Source organism: Siphateles boraxobius, unplaced genomic scaffold, assembly GCF_051911475.1.
Source record: "Siphateles boraxobius isolate OS27281-9 unplaced genomic scaffold, OSU_SipBor_1 46, whole genome shotgun sequence".
Taxonomy (NCBI): domain Eukaryota; kingdom Metazoa; phylum Chordata; class Actinopteri; order Cypriniformes; family Leuciscidae; genus Siphateles; species Siphateles boraxobius.
This window is the reverse complement of record NW_027509097.1, coordinates 14,987,462-15,009,917: the sequence shown is the minus strand read 5'-3', so window position 1 is coordinate 15,009,917 and position 22,456 is coordinate 14,987,462. Positions and strand designations below refer to the sequence as shown.

General features: G+C 37.7%; 1 protein-coding gene and 1 long non-coding RNA gene across 3 annotated transcripts in view; one reads left to right on the top strand and one right to left on the bottom strand.

The window, feature by feature from the left end:
• The window catches only part of ca10a (carbonic anhydrase Xa), a 207,940-nt gene that overhangs the window by 2,927 nt on the left and 182,557 nt on the right, over nucleotides 1-22,456 (top strand). For both annotated transcript variants that reach the window (XM_077200992.1, XM_077200991.1), the window contains one exon: nucleotides 17,139-17,213. In XM_077200992.1, the coding sequence (XP_077057107.1) occupies nucleotides 17,139-17,213 (75 nt within the window). The remainder of the gene's footprint in view (nucleotides 1-17,138; nucleotides 17,214-22,456) is intronic.
• The window catches only part of LOC143710073 (uncharacterized), a 358,336-nt gene that overhangs the window by 240,435 nt on the left and 95,445 nt on the right, over nucleotides 1-22,456 (bottom strand). The gene's annotated exons all lie outside the window — the stretch shown is intronic.

The following is a 22,456-nucleotide window of genomic DNA, read 5'->3' as shown; positions in this document are numbered from 1 at the left end:
TGGTATAACAAGGAAGCTCTCAATGATTTTTTTGTTTGTTTGTCAACATCATTCTCACAAAGATCAAAGATTCCATTTTGTCCCCACTGCAGTCGTAATTGGACTGTAACGAGTCCCAACTTCCCTAGCCCTTTGGTTTTCTGGCATTCTTACCGGAACATCATAGATTTTAGCTGACATTTGCAGAGCATGATCATTTGTTTAGTTATGGCAGTTAACATTTGCTTTGATGCCGCTCTGGATCCAGCGGGATCCATCGCCTCATGAACACTGATTCTCAAAAAGTGCAGAGCATATCCTTGTCAATGTGCAAAATTACTGCAGTTTTGGAGGGACTGTTGATATAAAGTTGATATAAAATCAATTATTGTTCTGTTAATTATGATACTCTGTATTATATTCTTATTGGGACTGATTTATTCTGTGCTCTTTCTAGTTCATTTAATGATCATACTCTTTAGGCTATACAGTGAGGTACAGAGAGTTTTCAGTGTTGGATTTTTGAACCTCACTGGTAATTTGCTAATGTGGTATAACATTTAACCCTGTGTAATGGCAATACATTGCAAAAGCTGGGTTCCTTTTTAAAATAATTGTTTAACAGTGTAAACCATAGTGGAAATAAAGTGTTTATAATATATATATATATGTGTGTGTGTGTGTGTGTGTTCATTCCAGGAAATACTGGATGCTGTAGCTGAATAAATGGAAGTTTGAAACACTTTGATTAAACATGAATAATAAACACATGACACACTGACAATATATGGTTTATCTGAGTTCTTCAAGCATTCTCGAGTATTTTCATGATAATAAATTATATTTATACTTCAGATCGACATAGCCTTTATCACTGTATAAAATACTGTGAAATAATATGTTGTGTACCTTATTCTGTGTAAGAAGCCACATCTTCTCACAGAAGGATGTTTTCAAACACTCAACTGACATTATGAAGTGAGTTTGGAGTAAAAACATGTTATTAAATGTTAAAAAAGGTTCATAAATGCTTCTCATTTTTGGAAAAATGTTTTGCGTCTGTTTCTTTTTCAAATGCACATTATAAGTGACTCAAACTCACAGTGCTTTTAGATGGAGCAGCGTTTACTACTGATCACAGAGCCATGCTTCACTGACAAGCTCCACATAAAAAATAATCGCAGCTTTTGCGATTTCATAATCACACTAAGCCAAATTGGTTTAAGTGTGATTTCATGTTAATTGAGATTAATTGTGCAGCCCTAGTTTATATACGCGTGTGTAGAGTATATACGCACAGACATATAATAGTAGGCTAATATATTATATATATATATATATATATATATATATATATATATATATATACACTAAGGGTGTCACGATTTCGATTTTAAATCGAAATTAATTCACAATCTCGAACTTCGAATTAAAAAATGGAATCGTCGATGCTGCCACGCACCCATGTCACGTCCGGTCGGCGTGCCACGCGGAAAAAAACACCCGTGTTGAAGTGCTGCGAGTCTATGGTCAACCTCCTCTAACTTAGCTACAGCCACTCAAAAGATAGCATGGCAACTGCAGATGCAGGAGACCCATCGACAGAACTTTAACCCTCTCCTCTTTCATTGAAGTCGCAGGTGTGGACGTTTTTTGGATTTCCGGTGAGTTATGTTGACAACGTTCGTGCTTCAAAAAAGCCACAGTTTGCAGACATCCCAAGTCTCGCGGAAGTTCCGGGAGTCTCCCGCATATTGATAGCGGCTCCCTGATGCTCGCAAATTAATTAAAATCTCCCGGAATCTAGAGTGAGCGAGCAAGAGTGCGCATGCGAGACAGGAAAAAATGTGCTCCAAACCGTATAGTGTGCGCACGGCAGAGAGGTAGAGAGCCAGAGACCTTGCGTGGTGTTTGCCTTATGAAGCGCATGTAAGACGGAGAGCACCCTGATTGGCCGGTTTCGCTTTAAAAAAAAGTAAATGTAAAAATCAAGAATCGAATCGAACCGTGACCTTAGAATCGAAAATTTAATCGAATCGGGGATTTGGAGAATCGTGACACCCCTAATATACACACACACATTATGCAAACAAAGACTATTGGGTAACGCTTCCTTTTACAGTCCTGTTCCCCATGTACATACTATGTACTTATTATAGTAATTACGGTAACACTTTATTTTACAGTGTCCTTGTTACATATGTTACATGTACTTACCATAGTAATAACAGTAAATTACGCATAATTACATGGAACTAACCCTCAACCAAATCCTAATCCTAATCTAACTCTATAGTAAGTACATGTAGTTAATTATTATTACTCAGTACTTAAATATATAATTACACTGTAACAATGACACCTTAAAATAAAGTGTAACCGTAATTACAATAACTGGGTAATAACAAGGTACTAACCCTGAACCTACCCCTAACCCTAACCTTAACCCATGTACTTACCTTATATTACCCAGTACTTTCTTAGGTAAGTAGCCTACACTGTAAGTACACTTAAGTTAACGCACTGTAAAATTAAGCATTATTATCCAGTACTTTCTTAGGTAAGTTAACGTACTGTAAAAGGAAGCGTTACCGACTTTTGTTAGATGCGATTAATCGATTTGACAGCAGTAATATGTGTGTATATATTATAAATTAATCAACATTTTTAAATTAATTGTTTTATATTTCTCCATTGTTTTTATTTCGATTATGCTATCATGCTTCATGGGATTGTAGTTCTTTTCCTCATTGTACACCTTTGCATTTTAGTCAGATTTTCAAATACTTTTTCCTTCAAATCAAGTTTGTAATGTTATGATTCACTTCATGACTGGTTAGCTTAGTTGATGGCTTTAACGCTTATAACGAAGTCATTAAATTTTTTTTAAAAATCCCTTTGGGGGAAATTAATGGAAAAAATACTTCCGGAACCAACGGCGCTGCAAAAGGGTTGCGCTCTATAGTCATTTGAAGTCTTTGATTTAGCTCTTCATTAACCTCTGACATTCTTCAGTTAAAGTCCAGGAAAGTTGTTTAGGACCAAGACATGATCTTTGCAGATATTTCAAACCTTTCTCAGTGAGTAACATTGGAAGTTAGTAGATGTTGTCTTTTCCTATGTTGATAGAGATTTACATATCAGAGCTGCAGGTGCCTGTTGTTGTTGTGCCAGATTTCTCAGCCCAGTCAAAAAACATTGTATTTCAGGTTTGTTTGAATAGGACTGAGAATCTAAAAATCAAAATTTTGACACACTAGAGTGTACAGTCCTAGTTTGTTGCAGTTTGCCTTTGCTGTTATGAAAACACGAGGGTCTGCATTCATCCAGGTAATTGGAAGGATGTGAGATCAAGTCCAGTCAAAATAATGCTTTCTGTACACCTAAAGACTTTGAAAAGATTTAGAAAAAGACTTTATAAGATTATCAGCTCACATCTAAAGACTTGGGTTCACAGTTTTTAGTCTCAGACTAAAGACTTGCGATAATATCAAACATGTTTGATATGAAAGACTAGAGAAAGACTGGCATAAATCGGGTCGCCGACTGCAGATTATCACCTCACATTTAACGATCGAGACGACGGGAGCGCGCCGAGACTCCAGTAAGATTCCTAGAGACTGCCGGTCTTTAGTCTGGGACTGTGAAAATCCTTTGGTGTACGCCCGGCATAATTTGGACTAGGGCAGATCTATTTAAGTTGTTTTGTCACTCGATTAATTGATAGCAGCATATACTAATTTTGTGGATTGTAGTATTTAGTAACCATTCACATACATTTCCTTCAAACCTCTTGAAAATGGAAAAAAAAGTCAGTCCTTTAGTCTTGGAGGACTGGATTAATCAGAGCTGAATACTGTCTCCAATTCATTTAAAGAGCATCTCTTGCTTATTGAGAGTGAGGCATTTACAGTGGCATTATTAAGATTTGAAGAAGTTGTGAGCACTTTCATCCATGGTGGCTAAATGTTGTAATTTATCAAATCCTAGTTTGCACGGCTCTTGTAACTTGGTTACAAAGCATGGTTCTTTGAACTCATTAAGCGGTTGTGGGCATGATATGTTTGTGAATGATTGTGGAGTATTCAAATGAATGCTTTAATGCTTTTTTGTTTTTCATTTTGGTCCCATGCAGAAAATGTAACCTATTTTTATAGTTCAAATTAGAGAACCTATGATAAAACTATAATTAGATAGAATTTGAGTAATGTTTCTCATTAATAACCATGCTTATGTTGCTAATCTCATGCTCTCTATAAAATTACTCCCACTTTCCCTCAATCCTGAGAATTTGTGTGAATTTTTAATTAGCCTGAAGAAGCATTTAATTTGATTAAGCAAATCCAGACACAAGCCATATTTTAAAACACTGAAAGGCTAAAGACTTGCTGAACTTCTAAATCAGCCGTTAGTCAGGAGCAGCTGTGTTTAGCTAGGTCTTCCTTGATGGGTGGGTGTAGCTAACACTATTGACTGTCACATGCAGCGGGCATAGCCTAAGCCATTTGTAAAAAACCCAGCCATGAATCTTGTCACAAACTCACAGAGGCAAGACACCATGACATGTTTCCACTAGCTCTCAGGTGCCCTGTGGCACATCATCCACAATGCGCACCTGGCCACTCTTAGCTCAACAAGCGACACTCGCTGCAGCTTGACAGTGATCTCGGCTCTCTGTACGAGGGAGGCCTCACCGTCACCACGCATGTGACTGCAAGAAGGTGTTTTTAATGTGTGGGCAATGCCACGGATGAAGGCCGGAACTGAACATTAAGCATTGATATCTACAGAATAGTACAGAGGCTTTTGCTGTGGCTGTGTGGTCCTGCACGCACACACTGGGCAACACTGTCTCAGTCGACTAATCTGATAATCCCATGCAGATGTGTCTGTGAGTGAGTTTGCATCTGTGCATGTGGACAGAGAGAGCGAGAGTTGCAAGATTGTCAGCATCCTCCTTACGTGATTTGGTTGTTTATTCTTTCGCTTCCGGAATGAGGGGCTTATGTCACAGTTCAAAACGTTTAGATATTATGTAAATTGCCAAGTTAATTGTTCTAAGAGAACCTGAATGAATGCATAATACAGAAGCAGTTTTTTTTTTTTGTTGATAAAAGTGTGTTAGTCTCTGAGGGAAATCGCTGCAAATGCTCCAGTAATACTGATAAAGTTTATATCTGGTAGTAAAACTTCCACTCTCACATTTGCTTCGATACATTCCCGAGGGAAGTGCTAAGTTCTCCATGTTGTTTTTGCTGGTCAAGGCGGTGGGTGTGCATTTCCTACCATGCCATCTGTCATATAATTTATTCATTGTAGAATAACTTTTTTTAAGACTTTGGAGCTGCTGGGGTCATAGTAAGGCCATCAAGAGCTAAAAAAACCCCTCCAGTATTAAATCTAGTGTTGATCCACAAAATATACAGGCCATTAGCTTACTGTGTAGACTGATGCTGGTGGGCTGGAGCTTCAGACCAGTGTAGTCTACGTAATAGTCCTAATAGGCTAAAATGACATCTCGACTGAATCGATGACGTCAATGATGGTCATGTTTCACAAAACAAGGCTACATCTGAAATTGTGTACTCTGTGTACATACTTCTTTTGAATAAGTAATTACTTTGCACCCATAAAAAATGTGTTCTATATAGTGTGAATGTGTGTAGTATGAATATAAGGATGTACTACACCGATCATGTGAGCTACCAGTTACTAACAAATCATTTCTCATGGCCTCATGGGATAGTAAAGTGTCAGATGTGCACTTCAGAATATCGCTGGGTACTTTTGAACCAACTGTCTTATAATTTCGGTGAATTCGGGCATACTGTTTTCACATACTGTTATGCACCTACAACCTAAATGACGGATGGTTACATACGTATTGCCAATGTTTTATCACGTAAGCTTTATGGTACACCCCAAACAAGGGAATTTGTAGTAATTTATAGTTAATGTTTATTAGCGAGACCACAAATGGCATGGGAATGAAAGCATTTGCAGCTTATATGGACCCCACGCCCTTGCAATATAGTAGACGTATATGATTCCAGATGCAGTCAAAGACTCCCTAGAGCACATGCTAATTGCTAGTATAGCAACGGCGCTTAATGTTTACATTCATTCAGCATTTTGTTTTTTACATGCATTACAACAGCGTTGTGTAACCGAGTTGACACATTTTTCGCAATCTCTGACATCTTGCACTGTATGAATGGAATCGCACTGGGCAGCTAGTTGTCTGCCTTGTCATATAATGTGTGAGCCATACTGCACTGTGTAATTGTGTTAATCATGAGGGTAGGAATGTGCGGTATACCGGTACTGCAAAAATACCAGTATATATTATATTTCAAACGGTACAATATCATAATTTTGTTCAATTCGGTATTTGATGCACTGTTGTTTCGAAGTCGACCGCTAGGCGGCAGTGCGCTACCTAAACTGACGCGGGTCACGCGAAACCGGAAAACGGCGACAACATAGGAACATGATGGATCAAACGAATTTCTACACGCCCGAAATTAATAAATAGAGAGAGAAGTATGAGTGAAATAAGGCATTACTTTGCCAACAAAAGAAATGAGAAAAGTAAAGAAACAGATCTCAATGCACCACTCTGCAAACGGGGAGGGAACACATCAAATCTGCCTAAATAGCACTTGACTTATCCGTTGCTCATCTTGGCTTGTTCAAAGAGTTCAGAGATCGACAGGTTAGTCCATCATTCAACTGATTTAATTTAGACTTTTATTGAACACTGAACAGCGCACATACGTAAGAGCTTATCAATTATATATGATACGGTAAACACGAAAGCTCCAATCTGCTTGCATGACACGCTATAGTAAAATGAATGGCATATTAGTGCCGCTGTGGCGACCCCTAGAGGAATAAGCCGAGAGAGAGAGTAATAGTAGTAATATGAATATTACTAAAATTACAATTAAGCTACAATTGTCAACATTCATTAGGTAACCTGACCAAACAGTATTATAGCATTTATTAATCTTTATCAATCAGTAATTAAATTACCTAGCAAATTAAATATACTAATACATGTTTAGCATGTTAACATTACTTTATGCAATGCATTAAACTAATATGAACCGAAACAGTAACCAAACCAAGATGAATAAATGCAATAAATGTTGATAATTCTCTGTTGATGCATGACAGCTAATGGTTTGCATGTCATTTCATTATTCTATTATTATTATTATTATTATATGTCTATTATCTATTATTATAGATATTAACCTATTTTAACTGTATAATTTCAGGTTTTTTTTTTTTTTTCAAAATCAAAATTTAACCTACTGAATGTTCCCTGACTGAATTATTATTTTTTTTTTTTTTACATTTTGATACCTTTTCTTTGCACATTTTGGTAGTGGAGAGTTTCAAGCAGTGTTTTTTAAGTGTCACTTAAATTGAGACTTTTTTTTTTTTTTTTTTACCTGTGGTATCGGTTTAGTATCGATACCGAGGTATTAGGTTCTGGTATCGTACCGAAGCCAAAATTGTGGTATCGAGCCATCCCTACATTAGGGGTTTGTTTACTCACGGAGGAGGAGAAATGAGTTGCGTTCATCTGAAGATGGATGATCTCACGGCACTTAATTGGATTAATTTATTATATAAAACGCTTTAAAAAAAAAAAAAAAATTTTTTTTATTATATTCATTCTTACAGATTTGTATCCAAGCAGCTACTTTAATCTGCTAAAGGAAGTGTCTGCTGGCAGAAGTTACCATTTGTGTAAGTAGGCTACTTTATTTGTAAGTAACTAAAGGGTTTACTGACTAATTAGACAATAAGCAATATATTACCTGTAAAAATTATTGCTATATTAATCAGCTAATCTGAAAAATCTGATTGATTAACCGTAAAAATAATCGTTAGAATAATCGACTAATCCTTAATGCAACGTATGTCATTGCTGCTGCTAAATCTTTGTATTACTCCTAAAGCGATTACGGCATGGCTTTGAAGGAGCCTGTCCAGAGGTCCGATCAGTGGCACAGAGGAATGATGAAACGTATCAAGGGTGATTACACATACAGCATATTGCCTGGCCTTTTTGTATTGATAAACGGTTCAGAATGCTTGGGCTTGATTGAAAGAGTCCACAGGGGATGAGTCCTGCAACATTACACTGGTGCAGCTGGATCCATAATTTGGTGCCACAAACGGGCAGGGTGAAAGACAATTATCTCATAAGTCAGTAAGCACAGCTGTCGACAAGGTCAAGTTTCATTTATGGGCGGCATTTGTGCCTCTTTCTCTTTTCACCCTGCATGGATGAGCCCCGGGACTGTCTCGGTTCCATGATGAATACTAATGGTCGCCTCTGACAATTAGTTTCTGATGAAGTGTTTATTTACAGTATCACCTAGTTTCTCTGAGACTTCTGGAAGTGCCATGTGTAGGTAGTTTATCACTTGGTTTTGAAATGCTCTTTAGAGGGATCAGGGGCTTGGCTTGAAGTTAGAAAGTTAGAATATTCTGAGTCCATCTGCTTGCCTTCGAGTTTGGTCTTTTTTATCACTGTATTAGTCCATTAAGCTACGTAAAGGGTTTTATATGTCTAGCAGGGAAATCTTGAAGTATTGAGGGAAACCCTAGTAGCATACTGCATGCAGCACATTACCACAATATAAAGTTAAGGCAACTAAACAACAAAGAGAAATATGTCAACTTCAAATGTAACATTGGATCTGTACATCCGCATGGGGGGAATAACATTATAATCTCGTTCACGGTAGAGAAAGATGCATGTAGGCTACACAGGAAAAGTAACAGTGAAGACACTAAATTCAACATAAAACAGCTGTCATAATAATCACATATAAACTTGCAATGCTGTAAATGAGTTTTTATGAAAAATGGCTTGCTCTAACTGTTGCTCTGGTCTTCGTCAACAACACGCACTTTTGCACCCCCTGCTGGTGAGGTCGACTAACAGCAGATGGAGAGTATGCTCGGTAATCTACTGCTTTTCCTGCAGTTTCTTGATGCCAACGTTGAACCACTGAATTTATGATAGTGATTTTGCAAAGCGAAATAAAATGGACCGAACATTGTCTGTTGAATATTATAGGTTGTATTTTTAAACAGATTTAATATTCTGGAAGTGAAATATGATTGGTGAATATGGATTATTGAATTTGTAATATTGAAGATGTGTTTGAAATGTTTTGAATTGAAATATTCACAGCTTAAATATTCAACCATGCTGAATTTCAGCCCATAAAAATGCAATCCCTAAAAATATAATGCATTAAAATGCAAGCATGGTTAAAGCATTGCATATTTTTTCAAGTAGTGCAATTCAACAGGCTTTTTTGTTTCAAAAATATTTGGCATTATTTTACTTCCATTGCACACCTTCATCTTAAAATGTTGTGTAATTGCGAGAATGTTGCACTGATAAAGCCTTGTTTCCTGTTCTAGCTGTATTATAACATTCGTCTTGTGTTTGCGTGTGTCTTGACACTGATAACCTCTAGACAGCGCAGGGAGATCCAGAGAGAGCGCATTTGATTCTGCTGCAGTATTAATACGAATGTAGTATATAATTATAGTATATAGTAGTATATAGATGGCTAAATTTGTATAGCGTTTGCGTGTCTCGACAGTTACAAATAAAGCTCATGGAGCGAACTTTTCAATCATCTTGATGGATGACACAGAGGAAACTCTGCCCAATAAAAGTTACTTGCATGTAACTTGCGTAAACACAGTTTGGTACGCTTTGAATGGTTGCCTTGTGAAAGCGGACCACACCAAGAGGAAAATGCAACATTGTAACAACTAACAAATTAAGTACCTGTTTTGGAACAAAACAAACGATCTATAGGTGTGAAAACACCTGTTGTACTTTTCTGTTGTACACATTTATTGGGATTTAACCAAATGCTTAGTAAGATACTGTGGGTTGGAGCAGAATCTTAAACCAAATCACAATATGTGAAACAGTTAGAGCCCTAGTTACCAAAAGAAGGAAACAAAACACAGAATGTACCTTTTAGAACAGTAATTGGACAGTAGCAAAAGTGAGTCTCAAGGTGTATAAAAGGATAGTTCACCCAAAAATAAAAATTGCGTTGGCCTCATGGCGTTGCAAAACGTTTTTTAAATTTTTTCTGTGGACCAAAAGGAAATATGAGAAATGTCTCTTTATTGTCACCCGTACAATGGAGGTCAATGGGCACCAAATCTGTTTTGTTACCAACATTATTCAAAATATCTTTTGTGCTCTGCAGAAGAAAGAAACGCATACAGATTAGAAATACGAGGGGGAGTAAATCTCAATTAAAATTTTTGGGTGAACTATCCCTAGTTAAATTAATGTGCTGTTAATTTACTCGCCCTCAGGCCAACCAAGATATAGATGTCTTTTCAACAAATACAGGCAAAACAAATGAATACCTATGGCTCCTGGAGATTCATTGAGGTCTTATGAAGCAAAACGATCGGTATGTGCAAACAACATTATTACCTGTATCCACAGCCTCGGGCAAAAGGTTCTGGATCTTCCTGACGTATGATTGGGAGCAAACTCGCTTGTGAGCTGATGCTGTTTGTTTAAGCTAATTTTGTTTTATTCATCAATATGGAAGTAAAATAATGTCAAATGTTTTTGAAATAAAAAGCCTGTTGAATTGCACTACTTGAAAAAAAATAGGCTACCATGCTTGCATTTTAATGCATTGTATTCTTAGGGGTTGCATTTTTATGGGTTGAAATTCAACATGGTTGAATATTTAAGGTGTGAATATTTTAATTAAAAACATTTCAAACACATTTTCATTATTAAAAATTCAATAATCCATATTCACCATTCATATTTCACTTCCAAAATATTCTAACTGTTTAAAAATACAACCTATAATATTCAACAGGCAATTTTCGGTCCATTTTATTTCGCTTCGCAAATTCGCTTCCACAAATTCAGTGGTTCAAATTCGACAGTAAATTCAACATTGACGTCCAGGAACTGCAGGAAAAGCAGAAGATTGCCGAGCATAATCTCCATCTGCTGTTAGTCGACCTCACCAGCAGGGGGTGCAAAAGTGCGTGTTGTTGACGAAGACCAGCTAAACTAGAGCAAGTCATTCATTCATAAAACTCATTTACAGCAATGTAAGTTTATTTGTGATTATTATGACGGCTGTTTTTGTTAAATTCGGTGACTTCACGGTTACTTTTCCTGTGTAGCCTACATGCATCTTTCTATACCGTGAACGAGATCATAATTTTATTCCCCGATGCGGATATACAGATCCAATGTTACATTTTTGAGGTTGATATATATTTCTCTTGGTTTTTTAGTTGCCTTAACTTTATATTGTGGCGATGTGCTGCATGCAGGCTATTAAGGTTTCCCTCAATACTTCAGGATTCCCCTGCTGGACATACAACGCTTAACATAGCTTAATGGACTAGTGATGTAAAAGTCCAAACTCACAGGCAAGCAGAAGGACTCAGAATAACGCGCACAGCTGAGCGTTTCCCAGTGATAGACTGGCATAAAGTTGGCTTGATGTTGGACATTCGCACATTTAGGGACCGTCTCCAAAGTGTATACGACTTTGGTTTACACGTTTCTAAGTTCAATAGCATTTGAATACAACGACTTACAGTCATAAAACCAACTTTAAAGTGTTCATGTAGTGTCAGGCATAATGCGCACCCTTTGGATTTTTGACATTTATTCAAATAAATTTAAGTTTGCTATTGAAGTTAGAAACGTACATGCCAATGTTGTATGCAACTTTAGAGACGGTCCCTAAATGTGTGAATGCCCAATGTCAAGCCAATTTTACATTTAGTCATTTAGCAGACGCTTTTATCCAAAGCGATTTACAGTTAAACTAACAATGGGAGGACACCAATATGCAAGTGCTTTGATCCCAGTTTAAGCTAATGCAATACACGTAGGCATTTTAGGACTTCTTCTTGCCTGTAGCCTATATAGTAGCCTACAGCCTACAGCCTACATCCCCAATAAGGTGCAAGATTGGTCTTTCATATCACTGTATGTGTTGAGCGTTTTGTAAAACATTTGACATTATTTTACTTCCATACATCAAGTGGTAGTTGGATAAGGTAAATCATTACAAATTAACTTGGCTATAGGCTTTAAGGCAACTAGACTAAAGTAGTAACTGGTTTAGAGATAATCTCTGTTTCGTGAACCTTGTCAATGTACAGCAAATGTGATGCTATGCAGACTATAGGTATTTCAAATCAATCCAATGTTGATTTGTGATTTATTACGACTGTTGCTTTGCCTTTTGTATGAAAACTCCTTTCAGGATGAATAATGTAAATAGCATCTGCTGCAAAATCTGTCCCGACAGCTCAAAACATAGATAATTGTTATAGGCTTGCCATAGTGATATGGTCTAATGTAAAAACATGGTATGGAAGATGGATTTGTGATGTACTCACTCATTTTACATTTAGTACTTTTTTTTTTAGTAAAACCCTTTAGTTTAAAATGTAAATTGTCTAAAGTTCAACAGAGCAGTTGCTTACAATCATCTTAAATAATGTAGATGTCCATTTTATACCCTGACTAAAGCATCATTTAGACAAGAGAAACATTAAACATCAGAGTAAACTGGTGAAAAACTGTAAATCAAACTATGGACATCCTTATGTTAAAACTGTCTCTGTTCAGCTGCTCCGGGGCTCCGCCCGAAATCCCCTGGAGAAGGTACTTATTTTTAATAAGTAATTACTTCACTACCGTTAAAAAAGTACATTCTATATAGTATGAATGTTTGTGTAGTATGAATGTAATCTGGTCATACTACATTCGCCATGTTGTCATTATCATCCTCTCCTGTGGCCTCATGGTATAGTAAAGTGTCCATCGTATGCACACTTCAGAATCACGCCGGAAGAATTAGGTCATCCGGGTACTTTTTGCCTACTCTTTTAGGAGTACATGTGAATTCTGACATACTACGTTTGTCGCACAATGTTTGTTTTTGTTGTCTACTCATAGTAGTATTTGTATAGTACTATATATTTCGTATGCAGTCTCTAAATATGCTGTGATTAAGGGAAGCTAAATGTGGCAGGAAAATGCATACCTTGCACCCAAATGCTAGTGCCTCATTTTCATGTGTATCTGGGGCACAATTGGATGTGCTCCCACAAGTCCAATTCTGTCTGCAGCTGTGTGAATGTTATAGTTTGTATGATTTATAATATACTCATTGAAGAGTCCCGCATGCCAGATAGATGCTAATAATATCAAGGATCACTCATATCTGTCCAAAAATAGAACTTCCACACTAAATAAGTTCTAAAATACCATTTGGACAAATAATGTTGCTCTTCATCTCATTTCTTTCTGCAATGGATGAGTATTTTGAGTTATGTTCTTGTGAAACTTAAGTGATCGAGTACTTTTGTGTGTGTTATAAACGCACCTAAACACTGTAGGCCTATATGAAGTCTGTTGTTGCACTAATAGCAGATCATCATCTCTGATGGGATCACAGAGATGCATGACGAATATAGCTGCACTTGGATGCACAAGAAAGCATTTAGAGATTTAGGTGAGAGATTTGATGGGAAAGTACATTTCGTGCCTACAACAGGCAAATGTGTGTGTTAGTCAACAACTGTAGTTGGTGCAGAACGAGTACTCTACTACTTAATTAGTCGTACACATCGCTAATCTCTAGTAGTGACAAATGTAGAAAAATTTTCCTCTGTGCCTTCTATGTTTAGCTGTTGTGAAGTGCCTCTTTGAAAATCCTTTGCCAAGCGGGGGGTCTCCCCATTGGGAACAGGGATCAGAAAATTAGTGTTAATTACTTTTTGATCTATTGACACTAACTCTGCAGACATTCAATAGGTTTTTTACCTCTGTGCTGCAACCGCCCTCATCTATTCATTTGATTACCCAACTCTGAATAATGCATGAGCAAGTCAGCTGCTGGGAAAGCGGCACCATTTGTAAAATGCTGAAAAGGCAACGCCAGCAGCGTTCAATCATTTGAAGGATATTATTAAACCAATCACTTGAATCCCATTATTAAAGCATAAAATGTAAACCCTGTTGGATCTGAGTTGATACTGTCCCTCAGAGCCAGTTCATACTTAATCTGGCCTTTATGTATTGTCTTCCACTGAGAGTGGGGCCATTGTTTGTCCCTCCCTTTGATTAGTTGTGACAGCAAAGCGATGCAGATCACACTGCAAACATTTTGACTCTGGACCTCCAACACACCGCCAATTACGTGAAGTAATTTTTGGATGGGACATGTTGAACTTAAGTGTTAAGTTTTCTTGAGTTTTGCTTGAGTTTTTGCTTTATAGTTTTGAGGTATTTCTTTCTGCTAAAGCCAGTAATGTTATTGGGGAACCGCCAAGCTGTGTGGGAAATTGAATAGAATTTAGCTGCTTTGCTCAAACTGCTGTCATAATGAAATATGTGATGTCTCATTTTCATGCAGTCCTGCACATTCAACTGGGACTCGCATAAGATCTGAGTGCAACGAATTACATTCAATCACAACAGTTCTTTAGTCCCTGTAAGCTCACAGCCGTATACACTTGCATAAAAGCCGTCAAAACTCAAATTTTAATCACAATAGACATAAAACTACTTCCTTGGAGGTTCTATGGAAAACTTTTTTTTCACATCAAGTCTGGAGTGTTTCAGTCTTTTCTTTGCTTTCAGAAATGATCAATTGGCGTTATGTTTTCCTATCCAGTCTCCATCCCGATAATGACAGCAGCTTTGAGCTGCAGGGATGGGAGCATTGTTTTTCCGACTGAAAGGGAGAGAGATTCAGTGTCTGATGCTTGTCCTGGAGCTTCCACTAAAGCTCCCCTGTATTATTACGCCAGTGTCCCTCAGGAGAACATGGCTGATGAATTGTTATTGCCTCTCACTCCATACTAACTTCTGCTTGAAGATAGATCCTGACAAGATACCGGAGACAGAGAGAGGGAGAGAGATTTGTGACATTCATCAAAGATTTTGAAGTTTTCATAGTTTTGAGACATTTGAACAGTTGCTACTGTATGCTGTTTAATTTGCTATGTGCTGGGTGTAAGACCAAACTTGATCCCTACAGCCATGGCCAAATGTATCGCAGTGACCATAAATGTTGTGTTTTACAAAGTTTGCTGCTTGTGTTGATTTACATTGTTTCTAAAATATTGTACTGTGATCAGATGCATTTTAAATAGTTGCAAAAATATTCATTGGCCAGCTAACATCATTTAATTTACCGAATCATCAAAAACTTAAAGGAGAGCAGTGAAGAAGGCTTCAGGACATCCCAGAGTATCCAGAAAGCACCTGGAAAGAAAGCACTGTCTCCTCCTGAGTCAGCTATGGATTCGTGTCACCACCAGTGCAGAGTTTGCTCAATATTGGCAGCAGGGGGGTGTTTGTGCATCTGCAGTTATTTACACACAGTGTGAGGACAAGACTTTTGGACAATGGCCTTATGTCAAGAAGGGTAGCAATGACTGAAATTTTTCAGGAAGTACAATGATTGGACAGTTATTTTGTGAAGTTATTTTCTTCTGATGAAGCCACCTTCCAACTGTCTGAGACATCTGGAATATGGATTTTCCGGAGAAGAAAAGGTGAATGCTACCATGGGTCCTGTGCTGTGCCAACAGTGAAGCATCCTGAGACCATCCATGTGTAGTTGCTTTTCATTCATGGGAGGGGGCTACCTTACAATTTTGCCCCAAAACACTGCTATGAATAAAGACTGGTATCAAAACGTCGTGCAAAAGCAACTTCTCCCAACGATCCAGGAGCAATTTGGTGATCATCTGTGCGTTTTCCAGCATGATGGACAGGGCCATCCTTAGTGCGGTCTGTACGTCTCGCACAGGCCAAAAAAATATGTATTGGATACATTAGTAATAATTATTTAATGCACAGTGGTTTATAAAAAAAAAAGTATGTTTAAAGTATTTTTTTTGTTACACCGAGAAGCAATATAATATGGATTAAAAAAGTAGAAGAGAGGGATGCATGCTTCTTTATAGCCAGGAAATGATGTATGTTTACATGAGATGATGACTCAAGTCATTTCAGTGTCCAAGGAAAAGCTGTTGGAAAAAATATTTTATTCTACATAAGGTGTCTGCTACAGTATGTTAATCACATGACTAGTCAAATACTACTTATTTTATCTTGGTCTATTATTGGAAACATGATTGCAGAATAAATTAACTATGTGACAAAACATATCTGCGAAAAGGGTACATGTATGTCTACATTGACATTGGTAAGCAAACCTTTTTACTTGCATGATACTGCATCCTCTCCTGTAGGTGTCACTGTAAATCCAATACCACCATTATCAGCTATTTTGGAAGACACCTAGACCAGAGACCTAGACCAAAACCATTCAAAATTGATATTTGGAAGTATTAATACCATCTGAAAAATCTGCCCATATCTAGTGATCCTCATTCATGGGGATATTTAATAAAGCAGTGTTAGCAATTGCAGTCGACTTTCATTTTATACTTTCAAATGTGTATGTTTAGATAAAGTAGCACTCAGAAATCGTTAGCTTCATTGTGGTGTTTGTTTCCCCCCCCAGTAGATCCCCTAAGAGGAGGAAGCATTTTCACCTCTCTAGCCACCACCTTTTTTTTGTGTGTGAAATTGAACCACTCTCCTGCATTAGTTCTTGTCCTTGATGGAAGGATTAACCCTCCTCGAGTTCCATTAAAAGGCAGCCTTGCCACCTCTGGCCCAACAGTCATGTTTTTCAGTGGCAGCAAGGACAAGAAAGTTTTGGTGTAGAAATGCAATATCCTAAAATCTTGCCTCGTAATTACAGGCCTTGAACTCCTTTAGCAGCAGGATCTTTACTTGGTCACTTCAATTATAAACTACAGCCCTGGTTCATTCGGATCTCTTGTCAGATCCATCTAGAATACCTCTCCATTTTAATGTTTGAAAAGTCCACAAAAGTGGAGGTTTTTAATTCCAATTTTGTTTGCTTTGTGCCTCTCTTGCAGAGCTGTTTGCTAGAAATCATTTTTGAATGGAAAAATGACAAAGAAAACAATGAATGGTTAAATTCAATAAAAATGTTTTTCTATAATTAATGCTAAATCACTCTAATTTTCCTCTTCTTTCCTCACAGCTCAGCCAAATCCACCCAAAATCCATGAGGGATGGTGGGCTTACAAAGAAGTTGTTCAGGGGAGCTTTGTTCCAGGTAATCATTTTACAACTGCTTTTTATCAGTTCACAAATGGTGTTCCCTATGCTCATGTCACACACATGGATTGTACAGTAGTTCTAATTACAGAGCAATTATTGCTTTGTGACGTAAAATCACTTTTTTAATCATTGAGTAAATATCTCACAAACAAATTTATTTTTATTAATTTCCATAAGTTCATCACCAGTGTTGGAATCAGTGAAGCGTGTTTTCTTTTTTATGTTTATTTACAAAAAACACCAGCATGAAGCAATTCACTGGAATGATTCTGACTTTGATTCTTTGATTCCTGTAGAGATTGTTGGCGATTGAATAATTACCTTTCGCTTACCTTGCAGTAAAGCTACGTGCATACAGTGTGACATTAAAAACAGTTTTGTACTTTTCATTGACAGCATGATGCAGGATTAGAGCTCCTGAAAAAAAGTGGAAGAGTTCACAGCATAAATTAAAATGCCAGATATGTTAAAATGCATGAAATATTTAAGTTTCCTCTATTTTTGTAAAATATTCTATTTTTCAGGTGTTTAGATTAAGGGTTCTTCTGAAAGGTTTACAAGCTCAATAATCTGTACAATTTTTCCAAGATGTTCTGACTTCAGTAATAGGGAAGTTAGGATGCCAGTTTTGTAAATTCTATTTTTAAGAGGGTTGTAACATCTGCAGAAGGTTTTTTTTCTTCTATCTATCTTTTTTAATTAACTTTTGAAGCAATAATTTAGTGTGAGAGATTTGAATAAGTTAGAATGCGTATTTTAAAAATCAATACGTTTGCCACATTCATTATCAGTGCCACATTTATACAGATCTCAGAGACATTGGGCCTCATTTTTGAAACGAACGTAAGACCGAAAACTGTGAGTACAGTCGTTTCCATGCAAAACTTGCCATTTATCAATATGGACGTCAGCGGTGTCTACGATCAAATCTCACATCAAGGCTCAGCTTGTGTACGTGTATTATAAGTGTTTATAAGTTAGCATGAACTTGCGTGCAGCATAGTAAATCGGGTGGAGAATTGTAATGAGAGCATTTGGTTGATTTATATTATTTTCCTGACTATAGTCTGACAACCGTACAATCATTAACCGTTAAACGACTAGATTAGAATGGCAAATTAAAAATAAATTAAAATAGAATAGATGGGTGTATGTGACCTATTAATATTTATTTATATAATTTATTTATTTCCAGGGGTTTAGCTTTACATGCACAAATAGCAGCATGAACAACAGAACATGAGGATTCACACTTAGTCACATTACGTGCCTGCAGCAGAGATAAACAGATCAAATTAACTATAAAAAAGGCCTAAATAGGACTACATGAAATATCTCACTTGAATAATTAAAGGCACAAATATAAGATTTTTGGATTAACATATCCAAAATCCACTAAAACCGTGTTATATATTTTGTTGACTTGTGTACTTACATTATCCCAGATGTTTCCAAGAATGTTTAAATCCAGAGAAATAAGCAATTTTAACCAGGACACGGACTGTGTCATTGTGTCGCCTTTCATTGACGTCATACCTGTTACCCACGATTTCCTTCTTTTTTTCTTTCTTTTTTTTCAGAAACATTAGAAACTCCAAAGACGCTTTAATATATTATGTTTTATTAGACAAGGGAACAACTGTTTGGATACATTTATAGACCGAAAACTGATCCTTATTATATAGCTCAACACTTGTTTGAATCGCTTTGTTTTCTGGATGTTTTTACCATGCCTCAGAGAAAAACACTGTTTTGTCAAGTGGCTAACATAACATAATCAGATGCAGATTTATTTTTAGTAACAATAATGCAGCTTTTTTTCCCATCATACAGTATGCTTTAAAGTTAATTGCATGCCATTTAGCAACACAAGCCATCCAGTATTTATTAATATGATATTCTAATATTGATCTAGCTTACTGTGTTACCCCACATACACTTGACCTGAAGAAGCAAAAGCGGCGTCTGCGGCACAATAAAAGTTCCGCTGCTCTCGAGCCATGTCTTGCGCTCGTCTCTCATTAGAAATCGCTCCAGCTCCCACATCACTCGGCCCTGCTCTGCTTCATACTACAGTAATGTTGATAATCTCATCCATGAATATTATTTCTGTCCTGTCGGATTCTTTTCCACTGGCTGTGAGGTGAAGACAACAACTACCATGATTCCACGCTCAATCTCAGCGTCATCAAGCTACGCCTTTGTTTTGAATAGGTGACTTCTATTGCTGAAAAACTACATTTGTGCCTTTAAATTAAAAAAAAAAAATTAAAAAACTGTGCGACAAAGAGTATAAGCTATGGTAGTTTTTCTGACACTCTAACGCATTGTATTTGTTTTGTTTATATAACTTTATTATATTAAATCCCTCTGATTGTGCTATTCATTCTCAAACTAAAATGTAGTCAACCAAACGTAAAAGTTACACTGCTTAATTTAAATGGTCTGCAGTATCAGTGTGCCCAGCCCCCAACCAAACACATTTTTGCGCGTGTGAAGGATGCTGTTTTATGTGGATATTGGAACACGACTGAAGTATAAATGAATAGTTTAGCAACCAAATCTTACATGGCAAATATAAAAAAAAAAAAAAAAAAATTGGATTATTGCCGAATGAGAGGGATAAGCCCAATTCTGTTTCAATTCCGCTTTAAATAAATTGTTACCCGTGCTGGCAAAATGAGTCAGAATGAGCACATTTTCAAAAATGAGTTTATTCTCCATTAAAAACATTCAAATGATTTGTTGTAATTGGACAAATGAATGAGCTACACCTGTTTGAAGTATGGAGTCACCAAAGTCAAATTTGAGAAAAATCTGAAGTTTTCTGAAGGTTCCAAAACAAAATCACCTAGCAACCATACCTTCAAATCCCTGGTATTAACACCAAGTTTGGCACTCACCAAGTCAAAACCCATATCTATAGGGAAAATTATGTTCACATTTATTGAAATAATTTATATAAAGAATATTTCACATTTGTTAACTAACTGATTGTCAGTTTGAGAAGTATGTCACTGGTTAAGGGATACCCATGTAGCAATTCATGTGAATAATAACACATTACCCATCTCATGTTAACTTTGTCAACTCATGTTAGTTTATAAAAAAACTAAATTCTGTTAAACAATTTTCATAATTTTTTTACTGCATGGATGTGTGGAGACTAATAGATTAATAGTGATCAACACTGCTACAGTAGCAAAGTTAATTTTAATATGGTCTTGACAGTTTCATATTGTGTCCATGCCCAACCAACCATTTATCGTGGTGGGACATTAGCACTGAAGTAGTCATTAATAAGCAAAATGTTCCATGTGAACTGCTCCAACTACTGTAGAATTGGCTACTGCAGTGCATTAAGCATTAGCCACAGACTGAGCACTCACTATCATCCATATCCACTAAAAAAAGGCATACATTGACGGAATATTGACTTAAGAGCTTGAAAATGTTTAATTTCTGTCGTGTTTTCAGAGGATGGACACTTCCATGATATCACAATGCGCCACCAGACAGGGTGTTTTTATTAATCACAGAAGGTGTTATTGCGACTGGTTAGCAACATGCTGGTTTTGTTTACATCAGCATGGGTATGAAAATCACATTTCATTGGTTCAGACTCATGCCATCTAGAATTCACTATGAATATTCACAAAGTTGGAATGCTGTGCTTTACAACTATGCCAAACTTGTGCTGAGGGGAAGCATCAGCAAAGGAAAGGTACTCCTCTCAGAAAACATACAACTAAAGATCATTTTAGACGTTTAATTGCTATTTGCAACATTAGGATCGCTAGACGAGGGCTCAATGATCTAATTTTTGTGAAAACCTCATTCTACCAATATTTACATATTTCACTTGGTTTGCCTGTTGCCTAGCCCGTGCGCATTTCGACTCATTTTGCCAGCACGGGTCACAATTCATTTTGGCTTGATATTGTTTATAATGAATTCCACTGTAGCCTAATTTGTGTTTTATTTTGTAGTTTAACATATCATTTATAGCTACTTTTTTAAAATTCTTGTTCTGAATACCATTAAATTTTAAGGGTATGTTGTGGAGTGAGGGGGAAATAGCTTAGGCTATAGTGTTTATAATGTAATTATTTGCAATTACGAGTTTAATGGGTAACATTTCAACCTTTTAATGGGTGTTCCCTTTCAGTCGATAACGTCGGACGTAGTCGACGCGACTGAAATGGGATCACGCTAGGGAGCCTATCATCTTCGAGTACTATTGAACGAGCCAATGTAATTGGCGTGCGTGATTCGCATCACACACTCCGCCCCCGCGGCGCGGGTATAAATACGGAAGTGGATGCACGCACTAGTTGCCTTTCGCTTCGGAGCCGATCGTTTGATGTCTCTGAGAGTGCTGTTGTCTACAACGAGCGAGTGTGTCGGTGTTCTTCAGGAAGACTCTCCCAGTGCTGGTGTTCTACAGCGCGAGTGCAGCGGTGATCGCGAGCTTTGAGCTCTCAACTGCTGTTTTAACAGCAACAAATTTCTAAATGTTTGTGTGTGTTGATGGCTGGTTAGAGGGCGGAAAAGTGAGTGCTTCACTGTTTCAGTTCTCTGTTCAGTGTTGCCGCGGTCATTTCCCTGTGTGCTCCGGCACTGGTGACGGTCCTATTTTCTGAAAGAGCAACACGGGTGCGTTTGCGTCTTTTTCAAGATGTCATTCCGCCCGTGCGTTTCTGGGTGCGGTCGTTCCCTGTCTCTCTCTGATGGTCACAACTGTTGTGTCACGTGTTTGGCTTACAGCACGCTGAGACAGCTTTTGTGGACAGCTCATGTTTTCACTGTGGGAACATGACTGTCGCAGTGTTGAGGGCGAGACTCGCCTTCGTTCGCGGAGAGCGAGTCCCCATTACCATGCCCCACCCTCGGGTGCTGTGTGGGATGGGTGACCGGAGGATAGTGTTGGATGTCCCGCCCGGTAACCATTCCCTGTGGGCTCCTCACTCCTCCCTTCCACTGCAACCACTGGAGCCTCCTGTGTTGTCTGCTGGTCCATCTGTAATGGGTGGGCCAGCGGTTTCACTCGGGGCTCCCCTGGAGGACAGGACGCCGATTGCAGCATCAGAGGGTGAGCTGACTTCTGGAGATGATGACTCGGCTGCATTGTCTCCCTCCGGGAGTTCAATGTTGCCCGAGCCGGATCCAGAATTATCAGCTATGCTGAAACGGGCCGCCGAGGCTGCCGGGCTCGAGTGGAACCTCCACCGTGTCCCG